Source organism: Erpetoichthys calabaricus, chromosome 12, assembly GCF_900747795.2.
Source record: "Erpetoichthys calabaricus chromosome 12, fErpCal1.3, whole genome shotgun sequence".
Taxonomy (NCBI): Eukaryota; Metazoa; Chordata; class Cladistia; order Polypteriformes; family Polypteridae; genus Erpetoichthys; species Erpetoichthys calabaricus.
This window is the reverse complement of record NC_041405.2, coordinates 2,025,282-2,051,708: the sequence shown is the minus strand read 5'-3', so window position 1 is coordinate 2,051,708 and position 26,427 is coordinate 2,025,282. Positions and strand designations below refer to the sequence as shown.

General features: G+C 43.3%; 1 protein-coding gene across 3 annotated transcripts in view; it reads right to left on the bottom strand.

Annotated features, from left to right (window-relative positions):
* Positions 1-279: 279 nt before the first annotated feature.
* LOC114661667 (tripartite motif-containing protein 16-like) overlaps positions 280-26,427 on the bottom strand; it is a 202,558-nt gene continuing 176,410 nt past the window's right edge. The window contains exons 1-7 of one of the 3 annotated variants that reach the window (XM_028814829.2): positions 18,875-19,477; positions 17,110-17,205; positions 15,176-15,409; positions 14,922-15,081; positions 14,750-14,809; positions 9,996-10,180; positions 280-1,800 (exon numbers count right to left, since the gene is read on the bottom strand). In XM_028814829.2, coding sequence (XP_028670662.2) covers positions 1,441-1,800; positions 9,996-10,180; positions 14,750-14,809; positions 14,922-15,081; positions 15,176-15,409; positions 17,110-17,205; positions 18,875-19,246 — 1,467 coding nt within the window. In that variant the 5' untranslated portion in view covers positions 19,247-19,477 and the 3' untranslated portion in view covers positions 280-1,440. Of the gene's footprint in view, positions 1,983-4,685; positions 4,746-4,864; positions 5,019-5,114; positions 5,349-5,879; positions 5,976-8,303; positions 9,794-9,995; positions 10,181-14,749; positions 14,810-14,921; positions 15,082-15,175; positions 15,410-17,109; positions 17,206-18,874; positions 19,478-26,427 lie in introns of those variants that run through there. The other 2 variants (XM_028814830.2, XM_051935155.1) reach the window with 2 other exon arrangements.

Here is a 26,427-nt window from a genome sequence, read left to right as displayed (position 1 = left end):
TTCCACTTTTGCATGCAGTATTTTGCATGCAACAGTTTTATTCTTTAGAAAAAGAATATCACTTAAATCGAAGGTGAACTTGTTACTCATGCTATTTGGAATTCATTAGATGAGGTGATTAGGTCTCAGCTTAATGTCCCTAGATCAATGAAAGAATGTTAGGATGCAAGATGGTCCAAAAGACACAGCAGTTCCTTTGTAATTAGGAAAAACAAGTAATAGTGTGAAGGAGCACAAAAGACACATGGCAGAAAAAACAATGCTTTTATTGTGGTGCATTTTGGCTTTCGGTGGCTTCATGTGTCAAGCTAAAGAAAAGCTAAACTGTTATCTTTATATTAGGATTGGTAGTGCTGCTGTGTGGAGCTTGCATGGTCTCCCCATGTCTGCATGGGTTTCCTCTCACAGTCCAAAGACATGCTGATTAGGTGGATTGACGATGTTAAATTGGCAAATGAACTTGTGATGAACTGGTGTACAATCCAGCTGCTGTTCCTGCCTTGTAGCAGATGATTGCTGTGATAAGTTCCACTTGTCCCATGGACCCAGCCCTGTTTAATTGAGTTAGAAAAATTGATGGATGGGTTAAGGCAGTTCCAGTCAAAATTATTAATAATAGCCCAAAATATTGTCTAATTGTTCCATTCAAAATTGATACAATGGTGTAAGTGGCCATAATGGATGGACTGGCATCCAGACTGGGATGGAGTGTGGTGCCTTAGAGTAGCCACTGTGCGGGAATCATATGGATGAAGGTGCAGTCTGGCTGGGTTGGTTTCCAGTCCTTGTCCCAGTCAGGTAGTTGGAGTAATGGATGGACTGGGGAAATCTGAATACCGGAGACAATTGATCCCCTAACATAAAAAGTGGCAGTGTTCATCTGGCTTGGTCCCAGTTTGGACACACATGGAGTTGCCTGGGATTTGTAGTTCAGAAGGGTGGCCCTGTCGGGGTCCTTGGCTGCCGCCAGCGGGGCACTGCTGGTAGAGGACTTTGAGTGTCTCATCACCAAGTTTCTGATTGATCCAGAAGTGCTTCCTCGAGGTAGTGCCATGGCACCAGAATTACTTCTTCCAGGTCTAAGATAAAAGAAGGTATCTCAGTCCTTTCAGGGAGTCAGAGCTGAGAGGAAGTAGGACAACACTGGCTGGAGGGAGATGAGAAGGACAAAGAGACATAAGGGAGAGCTATTATTGTCTGGTGTGTAGAAGGAGCAGACTGTAAAAGTACTTTATTCAAGTAAAGGTCACTGAATGGAACCCAGGTCTGTTGTGGTGTCAGTGTTTTTGGATTCTGGGTGCTATCACGCCCTCTTCTGATCACAGAGTGATTTATCAGCTCTAACTGATTCTGAGAAAACTGAAATCTTTTGTTAGCATGAAGTTACTGAGGCAATTAGGAATTACAAAAACTCCATTAAGTGACAAATTTGGACACCAGTCACTGGTCAGATGGGTTTAGCTGGCAGATTTTCATGCTGGCATTCCTTCCGACCCAAAATCCCGGATAGAGTGGCTCAGTAAAGGAGACAGTGAACTTGTAGAGGAGACTCATTTTGTTCGTGATGCTATAAAATGAAAGGGAGCCACCTGAATAGTCCAAGTAGATGCCTATTTTATTGCTGGGGAGGGTGCAAATTGTAATATTTTTTCCATTATGACTCACATAGCACTGTGAATTAGAGCAGACCAAACACCAGGACTTGTCATTGCATCCAAGGAAAAACTCCTCATTCTTTCCTTTCCTTCCAATTCCTTTATACGTCACTCCAATCTTTCCTCCGTCTCCACTCCACTCAACCTCCCAGTAGTGGCGAGTCCCATTCAGAGGTTCACTGCACAGAACTTGGGGCCAGTAGTCAAATCTGTCAGGATGAGCAGGATACGGGGTCTCTGTCTTCTTGTGCATCACCTGTTTGTTCCCGTCAGCCAGGTGCAGGCGTTTGTGTATTGTGTTGGGGTCCAGGGTGAGTGGACAGGAGTCTGAATGGAAAGGAAAAAAAAAGAAAACAGGTAAAAAAATTGACTTACATTGTGACACAGGAAGCTAGAACTGAGGGGAGAAGAGAGTCAAACACAAAGAATACCATTGTGACCTTTAGTGCCACATGACTGCTGGAATGTCACTGACTAAACAAAATATCTGAGATCAATAGAGGGGTGTAGAGGTTAGCTTGTTCTCCCTTTCTGTTCCTAGAGTGGAATACAAACGGCTTCAGGACATCTGATGTCACGTCCTTCCTGGAACCGGATGTCCAAATTTTTCCTCCAGCTCTGCTATTTGAGAGCACCTCAGAACAGGGCCCAGCATTCATTTGTCAACCAGTATTGGAAAACTGAAGTTCTAGCTTGGAAGACTCACAATAAAGACTGTGATGGTCATTTGTTGTATCTTTTCACAATGATTTTCTTACCAAAAACAGGGTTTACAAGGGTGGTACCCCCAAATCTTTTTCTTCCTTAGGAGGTTTTTATTACAATATTAACATATAAAGTATCAGAGAAGAAGGAGGAATGAAGATGAAAGAGCAGGAGGAATATAAGAGAAGTGGAACCTCAGGACTTGAGTTACATGATGAGATAGAGAAGATACCAAATGTCAAAGAGGAAATGGAGAGAGAACTGGTGTGTAATAATGAAGAAATTAAATAAAATGGAAAAAAGATCATGCTTAAGAGAGGTGTAAAAGAAAAGAAGCAACACTGACAAAGATTTGGGGGGCATCTGTGACCCTGTAAAATGTAAAGCAAACAAAGTAAACAATCTTTTCTGTAGTAAGTCCAAATAAAGAAATGCCAGCAACAAAGGGGTTTGAAGTCATATAGATTCCAGGCAGGAAGGGGAGGGTCTCGGAGAGTAGACCACGGCAGTGATGTCAGCAGAGGAAAAAGCTGTCACTTCTGCAGGGGGTGGAAGAGAGAAGATGTCAGACCAGAGCACCAACCTCTAGTTCGGTGGAATGATAACCATCATCAGAGACCGTAAGCTGTCTCCTAAGTGTATGTGCGTGACACGGGTAATTGTAGAGAAGGAGAGGAATATAGAGGAAGAGGAGGAATGAAGAAAAGAAGGTCAGGAGGATAAGAATAATAAAGGCAGGAGTACGGAGTTGATTGGGGCAAGGAGATCGGGGGAATGTGGAGGAAGAGCAACGAGAACAAGAAAGTGTATGAAAGAACTGATCAGGGAAAGAAGGCAAGAAATAGCATAAAGTAGGAAATAATGACCTATGTCACACAATCTTTCACAGTCTTTCATCTGGAAGTCAGCAATACACAGCTTGATTAAAGGGGTGATCAGAATATGCAGAGATCAGTTCATGGGTCTACTGTGATGAATCCACCAGAGTTTAATTTCATCATTAAAGAACTGTGACCTTTACCAATTGGGACTTTAGAGCAGTGCTGTGATCTACCAACATGGTGGGATTTCTACCAGTAGCTGAATATATAACTTTAATTATATGGCTAAATACTAATATTGCTACTATACAGTAAATTTATATTCAATTAAAACACACACTTTCTTTCTTTCTTTCTTTCTTTCTTTCTTTCTTTCTTTCTTTCTTTCTTTCTTTCTTTCTTTCTTTCTTTCTTTTGTTAAATGTTGGGGTCTTCATCTATCACTTTAGCTCATTTCAAACAAGAGGATCACATTCATTCACCATAATGCATATTTTTGTATTTATTTTCATTGTTTATCATCCTTGTCATGTTCTGATGCCCAGATGGAAGGACAGGCATCCTGGCCGGGATAAAGGAAGGATTCATACCTGGTCAAGAGGACTTAATGGAAGGATCAGGCAAACAGGCTCACCAGGAGCACCTTATTCCCCTACACAACAGGTAGCAACTTTCCTCAGGGCTGGACCAGTTTAAGACACCATAATGGGGATTAGACTCCAGAGACACAGACCAGCTGGGGTCTCTGAGGACCACCAGACGGCACTGCCTGGTTTCCACATTTTCCAAAAGTGCTTGGACAGGAAAATGGAAGCAGTTCCCAGGTCAGCCTTAAAGAGAGCCCATTGCTTCACTGTAGTCGAGTCAGAGTCAGGAGGAAGCGGTCAACGCTCTTAGTGGAGGAAGGAGAGATTTCTGAAATGATTTATTTGGCTGATATTCTTGTGAAGAAGATGTTTGTGGCAAATAAAATCCTTTATTTAAACCTGGATCTGTGTCGGGTATTGCTGTGTCTGTGGTTTGGACCTCAATGGCGCCTCCTTGTGGTTATACATGATACCATAAGTTTAGACTTTGCACTACATCCCTCTTTGTAGCCACCTTCCTAGTGCATCACATCATTCACCACATCAAAGCAGTACTCTCCCCTGTGAAGCTTCAAAGCAATAAGGTGTGTGGGGGGGTGCCCCATAAATTCCTAAACACCCGATCGCACTGCATTTTGCACCACATCATTCTTCATAGCCTTCTCTACCTATCTATCGTGCAAGGCACTATACGGTATCTGATCCACGGTAGGCTTTTTGATTCACATGCAGCTATCCTTTGTCCTTTATATGTTCATCTTGGAACTCTAATTATTACTGCTCTTCTGGATGTTATGCCAATAAATGCAAGAGTAATGAATAAATGTTCTTGTAGTAATAATATGTATCTTTTAGCATTGTCCTCCTCTCAGAGAGGCAAAAACTTTTACTTTTACAATAAACAGAAGCAGACTTACATTTTAAAAATTGATCTCTCATTCTAAAATTTTGCAGTATGTAGCCTGGAGTGTCGACCCCTGAGGACAAAAAGAGAATGGCAGATTTTAAGCAAGACAGCCTGTGTTATTTTTTTTCTTCTTCCACCCAGACTCTCTCAGGGTTAACTGAGGAGGTCACATGAGGACCTACATCCTACCTTTGATCTTCACAAATTTCCAGCTGCTGATCTCCTCCAGACTCCTCTGCAGATCAGACAAGTCCTTCCTTAGAGTCTCAGGCAGCAAGCTGTCATCAACTCTGATATCAAGTGAATCTCCATCTTCAGAAGGGATGTAGGTATTTGGGAACTTCTAGATGAAGAGAGCAGAATGACAACAATAATGGAACAGATAAAGACTTTCTGAGCCAAACAGCCCTGTTGGCATCCATTAGAAGGACCCTCTTACCTGAAGGAAGTAGATAGGGTCGTTTGTCTGTGAAAGCTTGTCTAGTTCAGTGTTTCTTTTCTTCAGCGCCTCAATCTCCCTCTCCAGTAGCTTGATGAATTCTTCAGCTTTACTCACTTCCTTCTGCTCGTAATCTCTAATGAGTTCAATGACCTCTGACCGCAGCCTCTCAATGGACTCAAGCACAGCTTTAAAGGTCTTCTCATGTTCCTGAAGTTCTATTTCTGTAGAACTCTGATTAGAAGAATGTGTGGAGACATTTCAGTCCCATGTTCTTTAAGGGAGCATAGAGATGCACTTCCCAAGCAGTACAAAACCACAGTCACCATAAAGATGACTTTGTGCTTCTGACTTCATAATCTTATCAACACATTTGTAATTAGCTAAAGCTCTTTTCACTTCAACTTCCATTTATGGGGAGCTATGTTCAGTGCTTAAAGGAATACGTACAGCTCAGAATTTTGTCCAGAGGGAGGAGGTACCATAGTTGGTGATTTGGAAGAAACCCAAACAGGCACATGAAAGAGCAAGACACAGATGATTGTTGAGCTACATAATGTGTTTTGGAATTCACAGCCTTGTTTTTTTGTTCAAATTCTGTTTGTTTCAGACTTAACAACTCAGTCTTATTTTAGAAGTTGTTACTCATTGGTTCAAGGTAAATTATTACTAAAAAAACCTCAATTAGTGGCCTAACTGACATTATTTCAATGATATCTTGATTCTCAGTAACACTACAGCATCAGAAATTGGCACAAGACTCACCTTAATCCTCACTACCGTCTCCTTCACCTCCTCCAGTTTCTTTTCTTTCTCTTCAATTCTTTCTTTGATTTTTGCCCTTCTCTTCCCCAACTGGTTCTGTGTGGAAACAAATTGAGGTGGACATGTCTGAGGAGCGCCCAGAGAGTAAATCATAAATGTGCTTCGGGTCCTCAGTGTGCTTTGAAGACAAATACAACCCATGGACAGTTGGGTCATTATTAGTGGTGTTAATTAAAATGAAAGGTTAGATTTATTAAGGTTAGGTTGGAACATTCTGGCATTCATTTCATATTAGAGAAAGACCAGGTGAAAAGTTCAGAATGTGAATCCAGTCCACAAGAAGAGCAGACAAAATGAAGCCTTGAAATTATAGACCATAAGTGAGGTATTTCTATCCCATATAAAATTAAGAAGAAAAAATCAGAAATAGATTAGAAGACCACCTTCAAGAATATAGCATAGTAAATGTATGAAATAATGGGGCCAGGTGATCCAAAACCAAAATATTAGACTACACTAAGCAGGCAAATACAGGAGTTGACCAAAGCAAAGCATGCAGCAAAACCTACTTTGACATTGAAAAAGTCTTTTACAGTATATAATCAATGATATCAGAGGTAACTGTAGAAAACTGCATTTTAAGCTGGAGAATCAGCCAGAAACAAAGCAAAGACAAAACAAAACAGAGAGAAAAACCAAAAGGGACTCACCATGAACTCTATCAAGAGTAATTTAGGCTCAACTCCCGTGTCTGATTTAAATGCTGAGAGCAATCGGCTTGTGGTAAAATACATTTAGGGTGTAGAGCAGTGTGTGAGTTGTTTTAGTAAAAACAGTGCACTCAGTCTACTGGTGGTTTTAGGTGTAGTGAGGACAAGTGACCCTGGGGTGTTGATGGGGGAAATGGTGGAGCTCACACTCATGTGCAGACATGCACAGTTGAGCTGATTTCCTCATTAGAGTGCTGGGGTGTGTAATTAGACACCTGTGGCAAGTAAAGCATTGAGGGAGCCTGAGTAGGACAGAGAGGGGGAAGATCAGGAGAAATGACAAAGGAAAAAAGATGGAAATGGAGCTAGTGGTTTGTAAGAAGGGAACAAAAAAGAAAAGCGACAAGTTGATGGCTGAGCTGGTCAATAGTGTGGAGGCCTGAGAACTGGGCTCAAGAGGAGCGAGTGGACGGTGCTCACAGGGCAGGGTCACACCTGCTGAGTGCCCAAGAAGCAGAAGCGACCAACTGAATAATTACAAAACTAAGTTTGGTAAATTTGTATTAAAATGGATGAAGCAGTTATATGGGGATGATGTAGTTTTGTTGTTTTTTGTTACATTTTTTAACAATACTTTCATCCTGAATTTCATTCTGCTTTCCCAGGTGTTGTGGTTATTTCATCCATTATTTGCTAATTATGCTGCTTTCACCTATAACTCAGAACTCATAATCTCTGTTCTCCAATGCACAAACAGGATCTCAATGCACAAACAGGAGGTACAGTAGCACTTTATAGGTTTCATTTCTTTATTAGAAGAATGCACTTTAATTGAATCACCTCAATCCATTATACCGAATATTGAGATGGTGTAAACATTAAAATTATTGGAGTAAACAGTAACGGACTAACTGATGTAAGCTTGATTGCTCGTGCATTGATGTCAGTGGTTACTTTGTGCACTTCTTTAATTGCATATTCCACATCTACTTCCATATGTTTGGCATATCACTCTGTAAATTCCCACTGAAGTTCTTCATTAAACAAGCACTCACATGTAGTCATATCGACAGATTAAGCACCTGGCCAACTCAGAACTAAGCACCTTGATGATGCAACTCTGCTGTTCACAGATCTTAAACTTCAGTTCATAAATACAGAACATCAAATTGATCAGATCTGGCCTGTTTTCAATAGACTTTATATGAGTAGTGGTGTTTAAAGAACTGTGGGAAGTAGAGCTCTTTCTACAATGACTTGCATGCTGTTCTGTCAATGAGTTAAGAAATAAGTTGTGTCTAAAATATGGGACACATAAGAATTAAAAAAAAAAAAAATCAGGACAGCAAAATTGGGCAAGAAATACGTCACTGCCCAGGCAAGTACAGGACATCTGGTAACCCCAAGCAAGACCCTTTTCAAGAAGGTCTCACACTTGAACAGGACAAAACGTATAGCAGGTTCAACAGATTTTGTTTTCACGTCAGTTCAGTTTTGTTATTTTCTGTTAAATGGGAGATAAAAACCTGTGATTTCTGTATCACTTCTCATTCCAGACTTTTATTCTATTAATATTTTTTAAATTCATGAGTGTCTAATAAGATTCTGAACAAAAACAGTTAATTCATCATAAACCATGAAGAACCAACTAGCAGCTCCCTTTTCTTACCTAATTTTCCCAGTTAATCCTTCCCATTCTCAGTCCTGTCCTTACCTGTTTCCCAGTTTGCTCTTCCTCAGGTGTCACAGTGTCATGAGTCTTGTGTTCGGTTGTTGCACAGAGCAAGCAGACACAGCTCTCGTCGGTCCTACAGAAGATTTCCAGAACCCTCTGGTGTTTTGCACAGAGTTTCTCCTCAATGTTTCCAGTTGGCTCCTCCAGTTTGTGTCGTTTGTAGACGCCATGCTCCTTGTGCGGCTGCAGGTGAGCCTCACAGTAGGAGATCATGCAGGTCATGCAGGTCTTCCCTGCTTTCCTTTTTCTTCCAGTAGTACAAATATCACAGGGCACATCATCAGGTCCAGCATAACTTTGAGGTGAAGAGGCTTCCATGTCTTTCAGTTTCTCTTTAATGTCTGTTCAACTCAGGCACAACTTTGTATATTAGTCTGTGCTGAGGACAGCTCTAGATCTCCAGTGTGTCTGACTAGTAGTTGTGTCCACGTGTGAGACTGATCAACTTCTCCAGGGTCCACAGACAGGAAAATATGGGCTGCTGCCTTTATAGTTCACATCCAGTCTGACATGTGGGTGTTGATTCTAAAGAAATGAAACTTAAATCTGATGTGTTTGATGGAATGCAGACACACCCAATAACATGCTGTGAGCTGACAGGCACAGATCAGTGTGGTTTATAAAGCAATCTTTACTTTCCATTTTTCATTCACCTGATCTATTTTCTGATATTTTGTAAATCACAGAGAGCCAGAGCTTCTATGTTCCCCACTGTCCTGCCGTTTATTACTGTAAGATTAATTTCATTTTAATTCATGCTTTGTCTAAATACTCCACAGGATAATATTTTCAATTTTCCATCCTTCGGAATTTCCCCAGTTCGCAGTGTCTTCCTAAAAAATGCATTAAGGGTTTATATTGCTAACCTCTTTAAGAACTTGAGAATAAATATGATCTGGTCCTGGTGATTTGTTTGATTTCAGTCTACTTAATCGCAGCAGCTCTTCTCCCTCTACAGTTTCTAAATTGCTGAATGCCTCCTCAATAGTCCCTGTTACTACTGGGAGGGAGAGGGAGGAGAACTTGGACAAGGACGAGGGCAAGACTGAGGAGAAAGATTTGGAAGAAGACCAGGGGGAAGAAAGAGATGTTTCTGATGAGATTAGGACTACAGTTATAGATTATCTGATCAACCACAAGTTAACTGTGAAGGAGACTGGACTGAGAATTTCCAGTGGCATCCATAATTCAAACATTTAACAACTGTCTAATGGCTACTGCGCCACATTTTAGGAAGTTTTACTCTTAACTATAAAATAACACAACAGTCTGTGTGACAGAAGAAATTAAGTGACCTGATGATAACACTGGTCACTGGTCAGACGGGTTCAGAGGGCAGATTGTTATGTTAGAATCCAATACTGGCCCAAATGCTGGATAGAGTGGCTCAATGAAGGAGGTGTTGAACCTGTGCAGGAGGGTCATGGTGTTTGAGATGCCATAAAATGACAGAGAGCCAGCAGGCCAGTCGAGATAGACACCTATTCTGTGAAAGCAGGGGGCACTGATGTTAGTCTTTTTCTTATTGTGCCATACAGAACAACTGGAATCAGAGCAAAGCAAACACCAGGACTTTTCATTGAATCCAAGGAGACACTGCTTGCTTTGTCCTTTTCTTTCAATTCCTCCATATGCGACTCCAATTGCTGCTGCTTCTCCACTCCACTTGACCTCCCAGTAGCAGCGAGTCCCACTCAGAGAATCTTTGCATAAAATTTGGGACCAAAAATTAAATCCATCAGGATGAGAGACATGTTGGATGTTCTTACTCTTCTCATAAGTCAATTTTCTGTTCACTTCAGACAAGTAGAGGCATCCATGTGCAGTGTTGGGGTCCAAGGTGAGCTGACATGAGACTGAAATGAGAGAAAAGAAAAGAAAATGAGTCAAAAAACTGGCCAAGATGGTGAAAAATGAGACTTGAGCTGAGGGGTGCAGAACGTCAAACATAAAGAATGACAATTTTTCAGTTGTTTTCATAGGAATTCCTTCTGAACGCTTTAAAATCACTTCAGTTTGCTTTGTGGGGCAACTCCTGACACACTAGTACTAGGAAAACCATCCATCCATCCATCCATTGTCTCCCGCTTATCCGAGGTCGGGTCGCAGGGGGCAGCAGCTTGAGCAGAGATGCCCAGACTTCCCTCTCTCCGGCAACTTCTTCTAGCTCTTCCGGGAGAATCCCAAGGCGTTCCTAGGCCAGTCGAGAGACATAGTCCCTCCAGCGTGTCCTGGGTCTTCCCCGGGGCCTCCTCCCGGTTAGACGTGCCCGGAACACCTCACCAGGGAGGCGTCCAGGAGGCATCCTGATCAGATGCCCGAGCCACCTCATCTGACTCCTCTCGATGCGGAGGAGCAGCGGCTCTACTCTGAGCCCTTCCCGGATGACTGAGCTTCTCACCCTATCTTTAAGGGAAAGCCCAGACACCCTGCGGAGGAAACTCATTTCAGCCGCTTGTATTCGCGATCTCGTTCTTTCGGTCACTACCCATAGTTCATGACCATAGGTGAAGGTAGGAACATAGATCGACTGGTAAATTGAGAGCTTCGCCTTGCGGCTCAGCTCCTTTCTCACCACGACAGACCGATGCAGCGCCCGCATTACTGCGGATGCCGCACCGATCCGCCTGTCGATCTCACGCTCCATTCTTCCCTCACTCCTGAACAAGATCCCGAGATACTTGAACTCCTCCACTTGGGGCAGGATCTCGCTCCCAACCCTGAGAGGGCACTCCACCCTTTTCCGGCTGAGGACCATGGTCTCGGATTTGGAGGTGCTGATTCTCATCCCAGCCGCTTCACACTCGGCTGCGAACCGATCCAGAGAGAGCTGAAGATCACGGCCTGATGAAGCAAACAGGACAACATCATCTGCAAAAAGCAGTGACCCAATCCTGAGCCCACCAAACCGGACCCCCTCAACGCCCTGGCTGCGCCTAGAAATTCTGTCCATAAAAGTTATGAACAGAATCGGTGACAAAGGGCAGCCCTGGCGGAGTCCAACTCTCACTGGAAATGGGTTTGACTTACTGCCGGCAATGCGGACCAAGCTCTGGCACCGATCGTACAGGGACCGAACAGCCTTATCAGGGGGTCCAATACCCCATACTCTCGGAGCACCCCCCACAGGATTCCCCGAGGGACACGGTCGAATGCCTTTTCCAAGTCCACAAAACACATGTAGACAGGTTGGGCAAATTCCCATGCACCCTCCAGGACCCTGCTAAGGGTGTAGAGCTGGTCCACTGTTCCGCGACCAGGACGAAAACCACACTGTTCCTCCTGAATCCGAGGCTTGACTATCCGACGGACCCTCCTCTCCAGGACCCCTGAATAGACTTTTCCAGGGAGGCTGAGGAGTGTGATCCCTCTGTAGTTGGAACACACCCTCCGATCCCCCTTCTTAAAGAGGGTCTGCCAATCCAGAGGCACTGTCCCTGATGTCCATGCGATGTTGCAGAGGCGTGTCAACCAAGACAGTCCTGCAACATCCAGAGCCTTGAGGAACTCCGGGCGTATCTCCTCCCCCCCCGGGGCCCTGCCACCAAGGAGTTTTTTGACCACCTCGGTGACCTCAGTCCCAGAGATGGGGGAGCCCACCTCTGAGTCCCCAGGCTCTGCTTCCTCATTGGAAGGCATGTTAATGGGATTGAGGAGGTCTTCGAAGTACTCCCCCCACCGACCCACAACGTCCCGAGTCGAGGTCAGCAGCGCACCATCCACACCATATACAGTGTTGACACTGCACTGCTTCCCCTTCCTGAGACGCCAGATGGTGGACCAGAATCTCCTCGAAGCCGTCCGAAAGTCGTTCTCCATGGCCTCCCCAAACTCCTCCCACGCCCGAGTTTTTGCCTCAGCAACCACCAATGCCGCATTCCGCTTGGCCTGCTGGTACCTATCAGCTGCCTCCAGGGTCCCACAGGACAAAAGGGACCGGTAGGACTCCTTCTTAGCAATAAGTATACCCACACCCGCTCGGCGCCTCTCACCGGGGGCAACTCCAGAGTGGTAGAGAGTCCAGCCCCTCTCAAGGAGAGTGGTTCCAGAGTCCAAGCTGTGCGTCGAGGTGAGTCCGACTATATCTAGCCGGAACCTCTCGACCTCACGCACTAGCTCAGGCTCCTTCCCCTTCAGAGAGGTGACATTCCACGTCCCAAGAGCCAGCTTCTGTAGCCGAGGATCGGACCGCCAAGGTCCCCGCCTTCGGCCACCACCCAACTCACACTGCACCCGACCTCCTTGGCCCCTCCCATAGGTGGTGAGCCCCCACATTTAATGTACTGTTTGACTTGTCTTGACATCTAGTTATGCAAGATGTCAAAATTTTTGTTATTCCCCCAGTTTTGTTGGCCCTATAGATCCAAACCATTCACATTTTAGGCCATTTTGAGACATATTTTGTGCAGGAAATTACTCCTCTTTAATAAGGAGTAAGCTATTAGATGTCTTTAGCAAAAAGGATCAGAAGGACTTGAAACTGTGCCGCCACATCAACCAACTCCTTAATAGGACACGAGTGTTCGAAGTTACTCCTGTTCACAAAACTTCATGAAAATCAGGATCAGGAATATCGTTATGTGGAGTATCGTTTTATGCTATTTTCAAGGTTGCAGATCACATATATGATCCTATTTTTGATATCTGATTCCTTACTGGTGGTCTTAGTCCTCTGATAGCCACTCCCAGAAGGTTAAAAATAACAAATTTCAAACATAAGCATGTAGAGAATCGTTTTAGACAATTTCAGGATCACTGATTATCAATATGAGGTTATTTTTTATATTTTTGATCCTTTTCTAGGGATCTAGCCCCCTATGGACCTCTATCAGAAGGTAACAAATGACAAACATCTATTACAATCAAGAATATTTAGACTTTAAACATTTAAACTGAAGCACACATTTTCATATTTCAAATGTTTGACATACAGTAACTACTCTTATTAGGTACTTCTTCTTCATGAAGGACATCATGAAATTTACTATGGACACCCCGAATTAGGGAGGCTTACACTAATTCAGACTTTTCTGTTCTGTTACACAGAGTCCTTCATCTTGAATTTTAAACCAAATCAATCTGTGTAAATGAAGAAAAGAGCTGCCATCAAAGTTATCAGGTCTGACAAGCTTGGTCTTTAATTTCCGGTTTGACTTACGACACCATAAATAATACTAAATGTAACCCTAAACCATTTTTTCATAGCCTCTTCTTCAGATTTTGAACTATTCAATTTCCTTCTTATTTTCCATCTCTGTTGATTGTGGTTAAGTGTTGTGACCAGTAGAAGACATAACAGGCCCTTCAACCCATGACACAACTACAAAGACACGAGTGCTAAGTTCAAATAGCTATTTCTACTCAAAGAAATACCTTCTGACCAGTTTCTTTTCATCCCATTACACACTTATTTTCCTTTTTCTCTATTTCTTCCTCCAAACCTTCCCAGATGAGCTTCATCTTTCTCCTCTCCTGACTCTGCCTCAGGCCAAGTGGCTTCCTTCATGCCAGACCCGGGAACACTTCTGGTGAACCATGCTGCACTTGAGGTCATGAGGAGCCTCCAGGTGACAGGAAAGTGTCCTCCAAACAGCACCCTGTAGTAGACCCCAAGGTCCCCACCAGTGCTACACTCCCAAGAACTACAACTCCCGAGTGGACCTGAGGGCACTAAAGTGGGAGCTATGCAAGAAGATTCTGACATCTGAAAGTTTTGCATCCAAAAATGAAAAGGCTGATTTAATGACTTAGAGATGGATGCCAATTAAAGCAGACAGGGCTACCTTCTTTAAGGGACATGGTCCCATAGGTGTTACATTTCATCTACATATCCTCATTTTACAAATTCTACCTTAAACTTATTTGACATAATAATTGTTGTGACTTCACTTTGTGACTTACAGTTATAAGAACACATTCTAAAGAAGGTTTTTATTAAACATTAAAGGAAAATGAATTGATAAAACTGATAGGAATGTGAAAGGCACAGCTGATAGAACTGCAAAAATAAGCATGTAAAATTAATTCTTATATAGCGCCTTTCTATAGTGAGTACAACCCCAAGATAAATAACCCACCACGCAATTATCAACATGAAGATATCAGACTTTGGAGTACAGGCAGATGAATATGGAGTGTAAACGAACAGCCTCACAGATTTGACTTCAGTATCTGAACCGCAGTGAAGAGCCCCTCTGACAAGGAGTCCTGTCCAAGGAGCTGAAAAGTAAGAGTTCTGGCAAGACAACCAACTTCTTAGGAGCATCAAGGGAAGCAAAGTGGGAATTAGATAAGAAACCATCTTAATTTATATAGAGACTTTCAAGAAGAACACACACACATACACAAGATCCACTTGGGGTAGTAAATTGTGGAAGCCTTCCATTTTGATTGTTTCAAGTCAACAAACTTAAGAAAACACTTACATTTTAAAAGTCCATTTCTGGTCCTCAGGTTCTGCAGGATGTGACCGGAATTTTGAACACCTGAGAAGAGAAAAAAGAAAAGAAGAAGGAGAGTTTTTAATACTCATGACAAACAGAACAGCTTTATCTCCTGCCTCTCTGGTCTCCAAATGTGGACACACACACAACCCACCGGCTACATTTGTCTTCACAAACTCCCAGCCGTTCATCTCCTCCAGGAGCTTATTCAGATCAGACAGGCTTGTTCTCAAAGTCTCAGGCAGTAAATCTTCATTAATTTTGATTTCTGGTGCATCTCCATCACCAAAAGGGACACAGAGAAGTGGGAACTTCTACATGATGAGAGAAGAAGGATGAAGGACATGAGAAACAAAGACGTTTGTGTCAAACAGGCCTACTGGTATCTGTTTAGATTGCCCCTCTCACCCTTAGAACGTGGATGTGGTCTTCTGTCTGTGAAAGCTTGACCAGCTCGGATTCTTTCCTCTGCAGGTCCTCGATCTCCTTCTCTAGACACTCAATGAGCTCTTCAGCCTTTCTCACTTCCCTTTGCTCATGATCTTTTATCAGTTTAGTGATCTCTGACTTCAGTCTCTCAATGGACTCAAGTACAGACTTAAAGGTCTCCTGGTGTTTCTGTATTTCTCGGTGTGCAGATTCCTGATTAGAAGAACACAGAAATTCACATCAGCCTCATGAGCTTTAGGAGCTACAAAACATGGAGACACTGAGAATTCTACCATAATAAACAGGGAAAAGAAATGGAATCACAAAGTATAAATGTCACAAATGTGCATATGGGAGGCAGCTAAAGGGCAGAAAAGAAGGTAATTCCACCTCGGGCCAGGGGGTGGCAGGGTACACTTTCTCTTTTATCTCAGCAGACCAAACACGGCAAATTCCACCCGGGCTCAATGATGCCACTTCCGGTTCCTCAAGGAGACAACCATCCTGCCATCTATGCCAATGTGGAAAAGAAAGACCTTGATGCCACAAAAAGGTTTGTGGTAGCCACTCCAAATACTTTTAAAGTATTGGCTAAATAAGCAAAAAAAATGAGCAATGAGTCTTTACAGACAAGAGTCCAAAACAGAATTGACAGGCAGGAAGAATATGATGGTTTTTAAAGTGGGACAGGGGAAATGACGTCATCTGTACAGGAAGTGATGTCATTGAGCCCCAAACCAGAAGAAATGTCATTGAGTCCAGAACCAGAAGTGGTGTCTTTCAGCCCAGGTGGAATTTCCTATGTTTGGTCTGCAGGAATAAAAGAGAAAGGATCAGTGCACTCTGCCACCCCCTGGCTGGGCATGGAATTATCTTCTTTTGAGCATTTTAGTTGCCTCCCATGCGCATGTGCATGACAATATATACAGTATATATATATAGCGTAAGAAGGACCCTTCCCTCAGATGAGCCGCGTAGGGCTCAGCGACACGTCCTGCAAGGGCTGGTCTTCTCCAGGTTGGGGAGTCGGCATCCTCCAGTCAGTGGCTCTGCCCTATGGAGATATAAGCAGCAGGTCTGGGGGTGTTGCCCCGACGTCCACACCAATCAGACGTCCTTTCTTGACAACACCGGAGACGTGACCACAGCAGCCGCAGCTATAGCAATGCCACTCCCCTCCAAATTGACCCCTGCGGGATCAGAAGCAGGATGGGAAGTCCTGCTCCCTCATCCGCTCCCCTGAGGGCACCCGACGTTTATGCCCCCTGACAGTGCAGCCCTCCACCGCCTTTATGCGGACAGGCTCGCGCTGCGCACTGTTAGGAGGATTCCATTTCTTTTTCCAGGATCTCCTCTTGCTTTGGGGTGCACTAACGGTCTGGGTGCCCTTATGGGAAGAAGGGAAACCCCTTACCATCTGCACCCCTTTAGACGCCCGCAAGACTGACGCCAGCAGTCGCGGCAAGGCTGTTTGTCAGCCGATGTCTATCAGCTGCCTCCCTGCACGCTCCTCTGCCGCTCTGTCAGTCATCGCGGCTGCGTCTCTTGTAGGAGGCAGAACTGATCACTGCCGCCGCTGCACTCCGCCCTCCTCTTTCTTTTATGGCACCGGCCTCACTCACCTGTACCACTGCGTCCTGCAGGCTGGATGATATATAAGGAAAGTTGCTGTCAGTTTCTTCAAAATTGCTTAGTAGGAAGAATAATATCAGAAGTAGCTTTGCATTTATACATTAACCTTTCTGAAATTGAAATATCCTAAGTTGATATCATTAATCAACAGTTCTAATTCTCGCATTTTAATGCACTAATGGAAAATATATGCATATGCCCTTCTCTCACAGCACACTCAATACTTTAAGTGTTAATTTTATTCACTTCCAAAGTGTGTGAAGAAGACACATGCAACTCACCTCAATTCTCTTTACCGCCTCCTTCATCTCCTCCAGTTTCTTCTCTTTCTCCTCAATTTTCTTTTTCACTTCATCCTTTTTGCTGTCTAGCTGACTCTGCGTGGAAGCAAAATCCAACAGAGACGTCTAAGGAGTGGGCAGAGGTGGAAAACATGGAATCCAACAAGGGGATTATTAAAGAGAAAAGGGAAAGGATGAAGTAGAAAAGAAGAGCAAGTGGACATGAGCTGAGCATCTTGGAGCTGAATGTGTGAGGGACCTGAGGGACTGGACGTGACGGGACTGGAGGGAGGATTGTGGTCAGCTGGAGAAGAAGAGGAAAAGGAGCAAGGAACCTTCAGAGTGAGGATCTCTTTGAGAGACCAAGCATTTAGAGTTTACAGTGAAGATGATGGAGTGAAATACGGAAGGAAAAAAGAAAAAGAGAGATCAGGTAAAAGTGGTTTGGTTTATGGTGGGAAAAAGAGCAACAGAAGTAATCTTTATCATGAAGTATAAAAACCATCCATCCATCCATCCATTGTCTCCCGCTTATCCGAGGTTGGGTCGCGGGGGCAGCAGCTTGAGCAGAGATGCCCAGACTTCCCTCTCCCCGGCCACTTCTTCTAGCTCTTCCGGGGGAATCCCAAGGCATTCCCAGGCCAGTCGAGAGACATAGTCCCTCCAGCGTGTCCTGGGCCTTCCCCGGGGCCTCCTCCCGTTTAGACGTGCCCAGAACACCTCACCAGGGAGGCGTCCAGGAGGCATCCTGATCAGATGCCCGAGCCACCTCATCTGACTCCTCTCGATGCGGAGGAGCAGCGGCTCTACTCTGAGCCCCTCCTGGATGACTGAGCTTCTCACCCTATCTTTAAGGGAGAGCCCAGACACCCTGTGGAGGAAACTCATTTCAGCCGCTTGTATTCGTGATCTCGTTCTTTCAGTCACTACCCATAGCTCATGACCATAGGTGAAGGTAGGAACATAGATCGACTGGTAAATTGAGAGCTTCGCCTTGCGGCTCAGCCCCTTTTTCACCACGACAGACCGATGCAGAGCCCGCATTACTGCAGACGCCGCACCGATCCGCCTGTCGATCTCACGCTCCATTCTTCCCTCACTCGTGAACAAGACCCCGAGATACTTGAACTCCTCCACTTGGGGCAGGATCTCGCTTCCAACCCTGAGAGGGCACTCCACCCTTTTCCGGCTGAGGACCATGGTCTCGGATTTGGAGGTGCTGATTCCCATCCCAGCCGCTTCACACTCGGCTGCGAACTGATCCAGAGAGAGCAGAAGGTCACGGCCTGATGAAGCAAACAGGACAACATCATCTGCAAAAAGCAGTGACTCAATCCTGAGCCTACCAAACTGGACCCCCTCAACGCCCTGGCTGCGGCTAGAAATTCTGTCCATAAAAGTTACGAACAGAATCGGTGACAAAAAAATTAAACCAATAGATTGTGACTCAGCATACTACTCAGCCTGAGGCAGGATGATATTCTGTCACTAAACAGGTTCAACACACACACTCACATGTGCGCTCAACAGCAAAATAAAGAAGAAGACCAGAATTCCTGGCAAAAACTCACAAAGAAAAAAACTGAGACAACAAAGACTGAGACTGGAGTACTGACCGTGTTGCTTAGCTTTGCTATTGTGTATTGTAAGTCTAAATATATGTGTGTAGTTTATATTCACAGGTCATGAAAGAATATCACTAAACTCAGTCCTGGAAGACAACCATAACACCTCAGTGTCCCAGATGAACCTTCCCATTCCTCACCTGTCTCCCATGTCTCTCTTCACTGGAGGTCACCGTGTCATGACTTTTGTGTTCAGTTGTCGCACACACTAAGCAGATGCAGATATCATCAGTCCTACAGAAGAGTTCCAGAAATTCCTGATGTTCTTTGCAGAGTTTCTCTTCAGTGTTTTCAGTCAGCTCCTCCAGTTTATGTCTCATCAGAGCTTCAGACTCCTGGTGGTGTTGAAGGTGAGTTTTGCAGTAGGAGACCATGCAGGTCAGGCAGGTCTTTGACGCTTTCCTTCTCTTCCCTGGACAAACATCACAGAAGACATCACCAGGTCCAGCATAACTCTGAGACAGAGTGGCATCAGCATCCATTTCCTCCAGGTTTTCTACTTGTTCTTCCATTGCAGTGCTTTGTTAATCTCTACCTTAAATTCTTGTTTGCACAAAAGACAGAGGTGGGCTCCCTCCACAATTGACTCTTCCCAGAAGTTATTAGGACAGTTGAAGCAGTAGCTGTCCCCACACAGGACAGTGACAGGCTCCTTCATACGAGCAAGTGTGTTGATCCACAGGCACTGAAGCTTCAGCTGCTGCCATTGTGAGAGCAGATCCAGTCTAACAGTAAGGTATTGTTTTTGAAGAACTGAAACTGAAATGAACTTCATTTCCTTAGTGGAATGTCAACACACCGGTCTACATGATGTTTAAAACCCTCTGAGGTAAACAAAAACAGAACAGTGCCACCTGACAATAGAAGACTAACACTCTACTATGGCTTTAGCTTCATTTATCTGAAGTTGTGTCAAGGCTTAGGAAAAGTTTAAATTTAAAGCATTTGACTGTAACAAAGAGAGATCTTTATATAAACAGAATAAATAAACTCTAAACTATATAATAGAAGAATACGAACACTTAATTTCATGACTAGTAGATAAAATTGGTGAGCTAAAGTTGAGTCAGCATATCCCACTTCCAGTTCTTTCACACAATGCATATTGTTTTACATTTTTAGCAGGAGTGAACATGAGAACATAAGAAATAACATAAGAACCAGAAACATGGTCCTGACTAAGGTGGGCCAATCTCCAAGCTTCCTACAGTTGCAGGTGTGCTGTTCATGTGGAAGCTAGTGAGTCCCTGTGTGGACTACTGAGGGGTAACTGTAAAAGTGCTCCTGGAAAGAGGAGCCACACTTGATTTGATTATTGTGAGATGTTACAGAACATTGCACTATGAGTATTGCTCCCCAAACCCAAACACAGACAGGCACAGAGACACAAGTCCAAAAGCAGCACACAGTTTATTTCCTCGTGGGGCAGCTCTATTTCCCAGCTCCCCACGTCAGAGCACAGTCTACAACAAGCAATCAACAATACTGCTCAGTCCCTTCTTCTTCTTCTTCTTTCTTTTTTCCTTTCTCTTTCTCTCTTTCTTTTCTCTTCTCTGCCACCTCCACTCCTCTCCACGCAAGCATTGTCCATCACCTCCCAACTCTGGCTCTTCGAACGGAGTGAGGCGGCCTCCTTTATAGTGCACCCGGAAGTGCTCCAAGTGCACTTTGATCCTCTTCTGGAAGTGCTGTAAGGGTCCCCAGAAGTACTCCATGTGTTCCCGGATCCTCTTACGGCAGCACTTCTGGGTGTGGTGTAAGTGCTGCACACCAGGGCTCCAGAACTGTCCAAGTGCCCCCTAGTGGGGGCCACAGGCCCCAGCAGGGTTCAGCTTCCAATGCCCCGATGCAATTCAGGGGAGTTGCCCTCTCATGTTCCAAGGGAGGTATTGGTGTGAACCTGTCCTCTCCTTCCATCACAGGGACATCCTGACCAGGCAAGGGCCACAGCCATCCATCACAATATATATACATACATATATATATATGAGTGTCAAACAGATTGGAGCAGCAGCAGCTGTTAAATGTTTGCTGTACTGGTCCATGGTTTGCGAAGGACCTGAGTGATTCTAAAGGCAAAACTGTTGTTCACCAGTCGATTTGCCTCCCTGTCCTCATTCATGCTCATGAGCTGTGGATTTTGAATGAAATAATGGGATGACAAGTTCAAGCGGAATAAATGAAGATTGTTCACAGGGTGGCTGGGGTGACTTTCTGATCAGGTGAGAAGATCAGTGATCCAGAGGGAGCTTCCGAGTAGAGAGTCTGCTCCTCCAGGTTGAGAGGAGTCAAGTTAGCTGAGGTTGTTTGGGTATGTTGTTAGGATGTCCCCTCCCCACTGAGTTAAGACCCTGCAGCAGACCCAAGACATTCTGGAGAGTTTATTGCCCTGGTTGGCTGAGAATACCTGGGGGTACCTTAGGAAAAGCTGGAATGTGCAGCTCAAGACAGACACTGTGACCCTCACTGAGAAAAACAGTTTAGAAAACAGGATGAGGTGCATATATATGAACAAACAAAAGTATCAGCATAATAGGATAAGTAACAGAAACTGACAATGTTCATGAGGGGCATGTATAATTATTATCTTCCTTTATTTTTTGTATGAATTAATGACATTTTTGTTAGTACAAGACGCATATTATAACCCAATTGGAATAATTTACTACTCAATTTAGATTAGAAGAACTTTTCAGCTTTACTCAAATTTAGTTTTCTTTCACTCTTTGTTTTTGCTGTTGTTGCTTGGAACCTTTGAGGTGACTGCTGGCTGTTGATCTCACACAGTAGGTTTGTTCTACTTGGACTGTAATACAATGGGGATTTGTAACTGAGGGTGATATATCAGGTGACTGGGAATCTGTGGTTCCTGCTCTTAGTTTCACAAACACAATACGCTCCTATCAATCCATAAACAGCAATGCCACATCAAAGCAATGCAGTAGCAACCGTAAAAAAATATCCATACAATGGAAATGCCTACGGAAAACAATAGCAGTGTTAAGATATTAAATAATCATTACGAAAAGAAAAAACTCTAAATGTGAAACTGAATTAAAGATTTGAGTTCTCCATTATGAAAAAAGAAACAGAGACCAAATCTGTGAAGACAAAATGTCAAACTTTGCCTGAAAAAGAAAGAACCAGATCAAGTAATCATTTTTGTATCTTTTGCCCCCCCCCCCTGCCCCCCCCCCCCGAACTATCTTAATTGGTAAGATGTGAAAATAGGGATAAAGCTGACATTTAAAATACCGCACTGCTTTCATGTAAAAATGTTTCCTTGAAGGTAGGAGCAGTGAAAATCATTAGGTTTTGTAAACTGGAATGTTAAAGGCCTATATCATGTCTGTAAAGGAATAGTCCAAACAAAAATTATGTTTTAGTGTCTGCAGTGATGGCCAAAAATGTTTATAGGAATACTTCACCCAAATAGATATTTTTAAGTTTGCAGTAATGATTAAAAAAAAAACTAATCTCATGTTTTCTGATATAAGTAACATTAAAAAATATCATTCTTGGGTAGAGTATTCCTTTCATGTCATGTTTTAATAGAAAATGAAACCAACAAAATCCTTGATACGGTACATGTCAATTGCGACCAATTGCTTTTGTGAAAAGTGAAATTGTCTCCATGCTGGATGCTGCCAGCCTGCTCATGACGCACAACAGTAGCTAATAACGAAGACAGAGGTGAGGAGGAGCTCCAGATGCACTGAGCAGGTGTACTGATCCAGAGAGACTGTGGGTGACTAGCCTTTCAGACATGGAGGCGAAAAAAGTGAAACTAACCTAAGTGACATATGAAATGTTACTTAAACAATCATTTTTGTTTTCCACATTTCCTTTTACTATCATTATTATCTAGGCCACAGCCACCGAGGCCAACAAAGTAGTCCCTCAGTGGCCAGAAGATTGATAATGTCTGAGTGCTGTGATTTTAATTCATGTTTCCTCCTAATTGCACCACAGTCCTATCAATGCTGAGATGAAATAGATCTAGTATTAAAGACAACTAAATAAGATATTTTTAATTGTAAGACGGCTTGTATTTTGTAGCCAATGGGTTCAGCATGTTTGATAACAGAAGGATAAGGCTTTGAATTTACGGAATCAGTTATCTTAATTGCTCTCCAGAAATGGTGTAAATGTGCGCTGATCATGGGAAATGTCACTAGAATGTTACCCTTGAAACTGTGAGAGCTTTAAAGAGTAGCGAGTGAATTTCTGGTTAAACAAGTCTACATTTTACTCTGTCCTTCCATCCATTTTTTCTTCCATTTTAAACCTGTTTAATCCAGCTCAGGTTTGACGAGGTGATGGGATTGCAAGTCATTGCAGCAGACTTAGATCAAAAATACACGAACATCTAACAATAAGCGACTTGCGCTGAGCTGATTTCTCCAGGGGTAGCATCTCTCTGTCAGTGCTGAGACCTTCACAGGATGTTTTGGCCAACCCTGCATGATTCCAAAAACTCAGCATCAGTAGTTTATAGTTTCCTTTGATCTGCAGATTCATTTGTTCAACTTTCAGCTATGAAGAAGACTATGTTTCATGCCAGGAATCTTCATATATTCACTTCATCTGACACCTACAGATTTCCAAGAGGAGGAGGGATGTCTAGACGACATGTCTGTAATAATCAACTGCTCTCCAGACATGTTTATGGCTGTTAGGTTGTACTTCATCATGGGTCTCTGATGTAGACGTTTAACCCATTACAGTTCATCCGGCTTCACTGGCTCGTAAGCAGTGATGGACTAATGGATTTTAATCTGACATCAAACAAAGATTTTGGGGTGAAACACCTTTTTAATTTTGGTGAGATGAATTAGTTTAAGTTTCTGTCATTTTTGAGTTAGTGTGATTTCCTATCGTTTGCAATGTTTAAGATTATAGACTCCTAAAAACAATGTGACTTTAGCCAGTAGCCTCTTTTTCTCACGGAACCGCTAAGGTTATGTGCCATTTTGTTAGTGTTTGCTTTAGAATAAAACCTCAGAGGAGAGGCATCTTATCTTAATTTGTGTTACTTTTAATTAAAAGCCTAACTTTTAAATAACACCCAATACTTCTGAATATCCACAAAGCGAACCTTAGAGGTCCGAGGTCCCATATATTTGCACAAATAAAGGGCTATACCAATACAGGATTAATTACTGCAGCGGTTCTCAACCTGTGGGGCGCGACGTAACAAAAAAGGGGACACGAATGTTGCCATATGTGGTGTAATTTCGCTATTCATAAGGAAATTTTAAACTTGTAGAGGTGTATCGGCAGCAAAAAATATAGGAATAAATTTTATTAGGGTTTGAAAAAAAGTTAGGGGGGCGCGATTAAAATTGTTATGAAAACTCGGGTCACAAACACTTAAAGGCTGACAAACACTGAATTACTGTGACAAAAGGTGAAGTTAGTCAAAACTTACAATATTTTACAATTTATTAATAGCAAATGCAAAAGTATATCCAGTAACAGAATAGAATAAAGTTAGATAAATGCTGAAATGAAGAAAACAAGAAATGCACAGACTTGCATTGCACAGGGCAAATTCCTCCTCTTCCTATTGTAGACAAAATATTATATTGTTATACACTATCAGAACCAACAACAAATAATTCAATTCAGAGATCAAAACTCATCCAATGGAACAAAGAGTCGCCACATAAAACATCAATAGAGTTCACATTTACAGTTAAATTTACATGAATTTGCTTAGCAGATGCGTTTATTCAAAGCAACGCAGAGTTCTTTGGTTCTATGTGGGTATTCAATATGCCTTACTTTCATGGCAGTATTTGCCGCTTCGTTGTTCCTGTCAGCCATACGTCTGCTTTGCTGCTTGCCATGAGGTCTGCGGCCACCTTGAGAAGGACCTAAAGCCGAAAATCGTGGCCAAGGTACCCCGATTCATGGATTATGCTACGTGCATCATGACATAAGCTTTCAATTAAGACCAAAATTCAGGTTCGAGGCCCAGTTGTTCTCAAGTTATTATTTACAGTGTAACAGTAGGGGCGCTATTGTTCCCTTGAACCCTCAGGTACCACGCCCAACACCAGGTAAAAGTATAATACTTCTTATTTTTATTATAATATTGTGCACTAAGCACCCTCCACACCACACTACACATACAATATTCAATCCTAATACAATTCTCACTCCTCCTCTCCCAGACACTTAGCCACCCTTCCTCCCAGCTCAGCTCAGCGTCTGGGCTTTCCCAAAGTCCTTTTATATCCCCTGATGAAGTGGTTCCAACACTGCAGTCCATGATTCGTTATCACTTCCGGGTCAGGTTAAAAGTCCTTTTCTTCATCCCGGAAGCACGTCATTCCTTCTGGTCATGTGATCAGGACGTACGTCCGGGTTATAGGGCATGTAACATTCGGCAAGCCTCCCTACAGCAGCTCCTGGTGGTCCCCATGGTGTCCAGCAGGGCTGTTTATAAAAACTACATGGTCCATGAGGCCCTGCTGGAATTTGGGGAGCCTCCATACTGCTGGGAGGGCTCCACCTGGCGGTTTGGAGGTGTGGGCCGGAATATATGGCCGGCCATCCATCACAACAGATGGACAGACCTTAGCAGTTAATATATAGATTAAGGTCTCGGGAACTGCAAATCGGACATCTGAAGACTTTGTGCAATTTAACATCATAAGCTCAAGTACCTACAAAGATATGCAGCTTATTTCTAGTGGAACTCAAACAATGTAGACACTATGTAAGACTGAGGATGAAGTGCCCAAGATGGCAAGGGTTCTTCAGCCAAACAAATAAAGACACAGGCAGCTCTAATCAAATGATCCATCTTTCCAGTTTTATTCTGCAAATTGACAAAGACAGTATCTCTGATGCCTCAGAAAAGGAGTTTGTTAAATATCAAGTCACATCCTTGACAGATCTGGACCAGTGCTTGTCAATCACACAAAATTGCCACCATGCTTCCCTTTTACCTTCACATAGTGGAGAGCCACACTTGCCCAACCTTTCAAAGTTGGCCTTAAATATTCTGGCATTGCTTCAAAACTGAGCAGATGATGAAAGATTTTTTACAACAAATGAATTTGATTCATAAATCAGAAATCATCTTTCTATAAAAAACGCTTAATGGAACATCGACTTTTAAAACAGCAGGAGCTTCATGTCGGCCGGAGAGATGGTACAGGCTTCGAATGTTTCCAGGTATCATCACAAAAACCATCAGGACACTTCAGCAGAGCAGAGTGAGTGTGAAACTTTGTGTATATGTTGCATTGAGAGAGTCCGTAAAAAAATTTCCTGTGTTCAAGAGGTGCTGTCAGTGAAAAGCAAAATTTAAGGTTGGCAAGCCTGAGAGGAATAAACATAATCAATAGATGGACAACAAACTGAAAGTAGGGCTACCCAACAACACTGTCACGCATACACATCAGAGGGTCACCTTCTGGGCTCTCAGAGGTAAGCACTACCACTCTGGAACACAAGGTGGCACTGTCACAACTCCCAATGAGGGCAACTGACTCTGCCCCTCGGTCTGAGGACTATAAGACTGAGACAATCCTAAAAGATGGCATCATATTTGTGAAAGAGCAGACCACCAGACTGAGATCCTACCTAACCTGACAACCTTACAGATAATAACTTTCCCTTTCTTTCAAGGGCTCTGTAACCCGCTTATTGCTTTTTGTTCTTGTTTGTGCCATCGTGC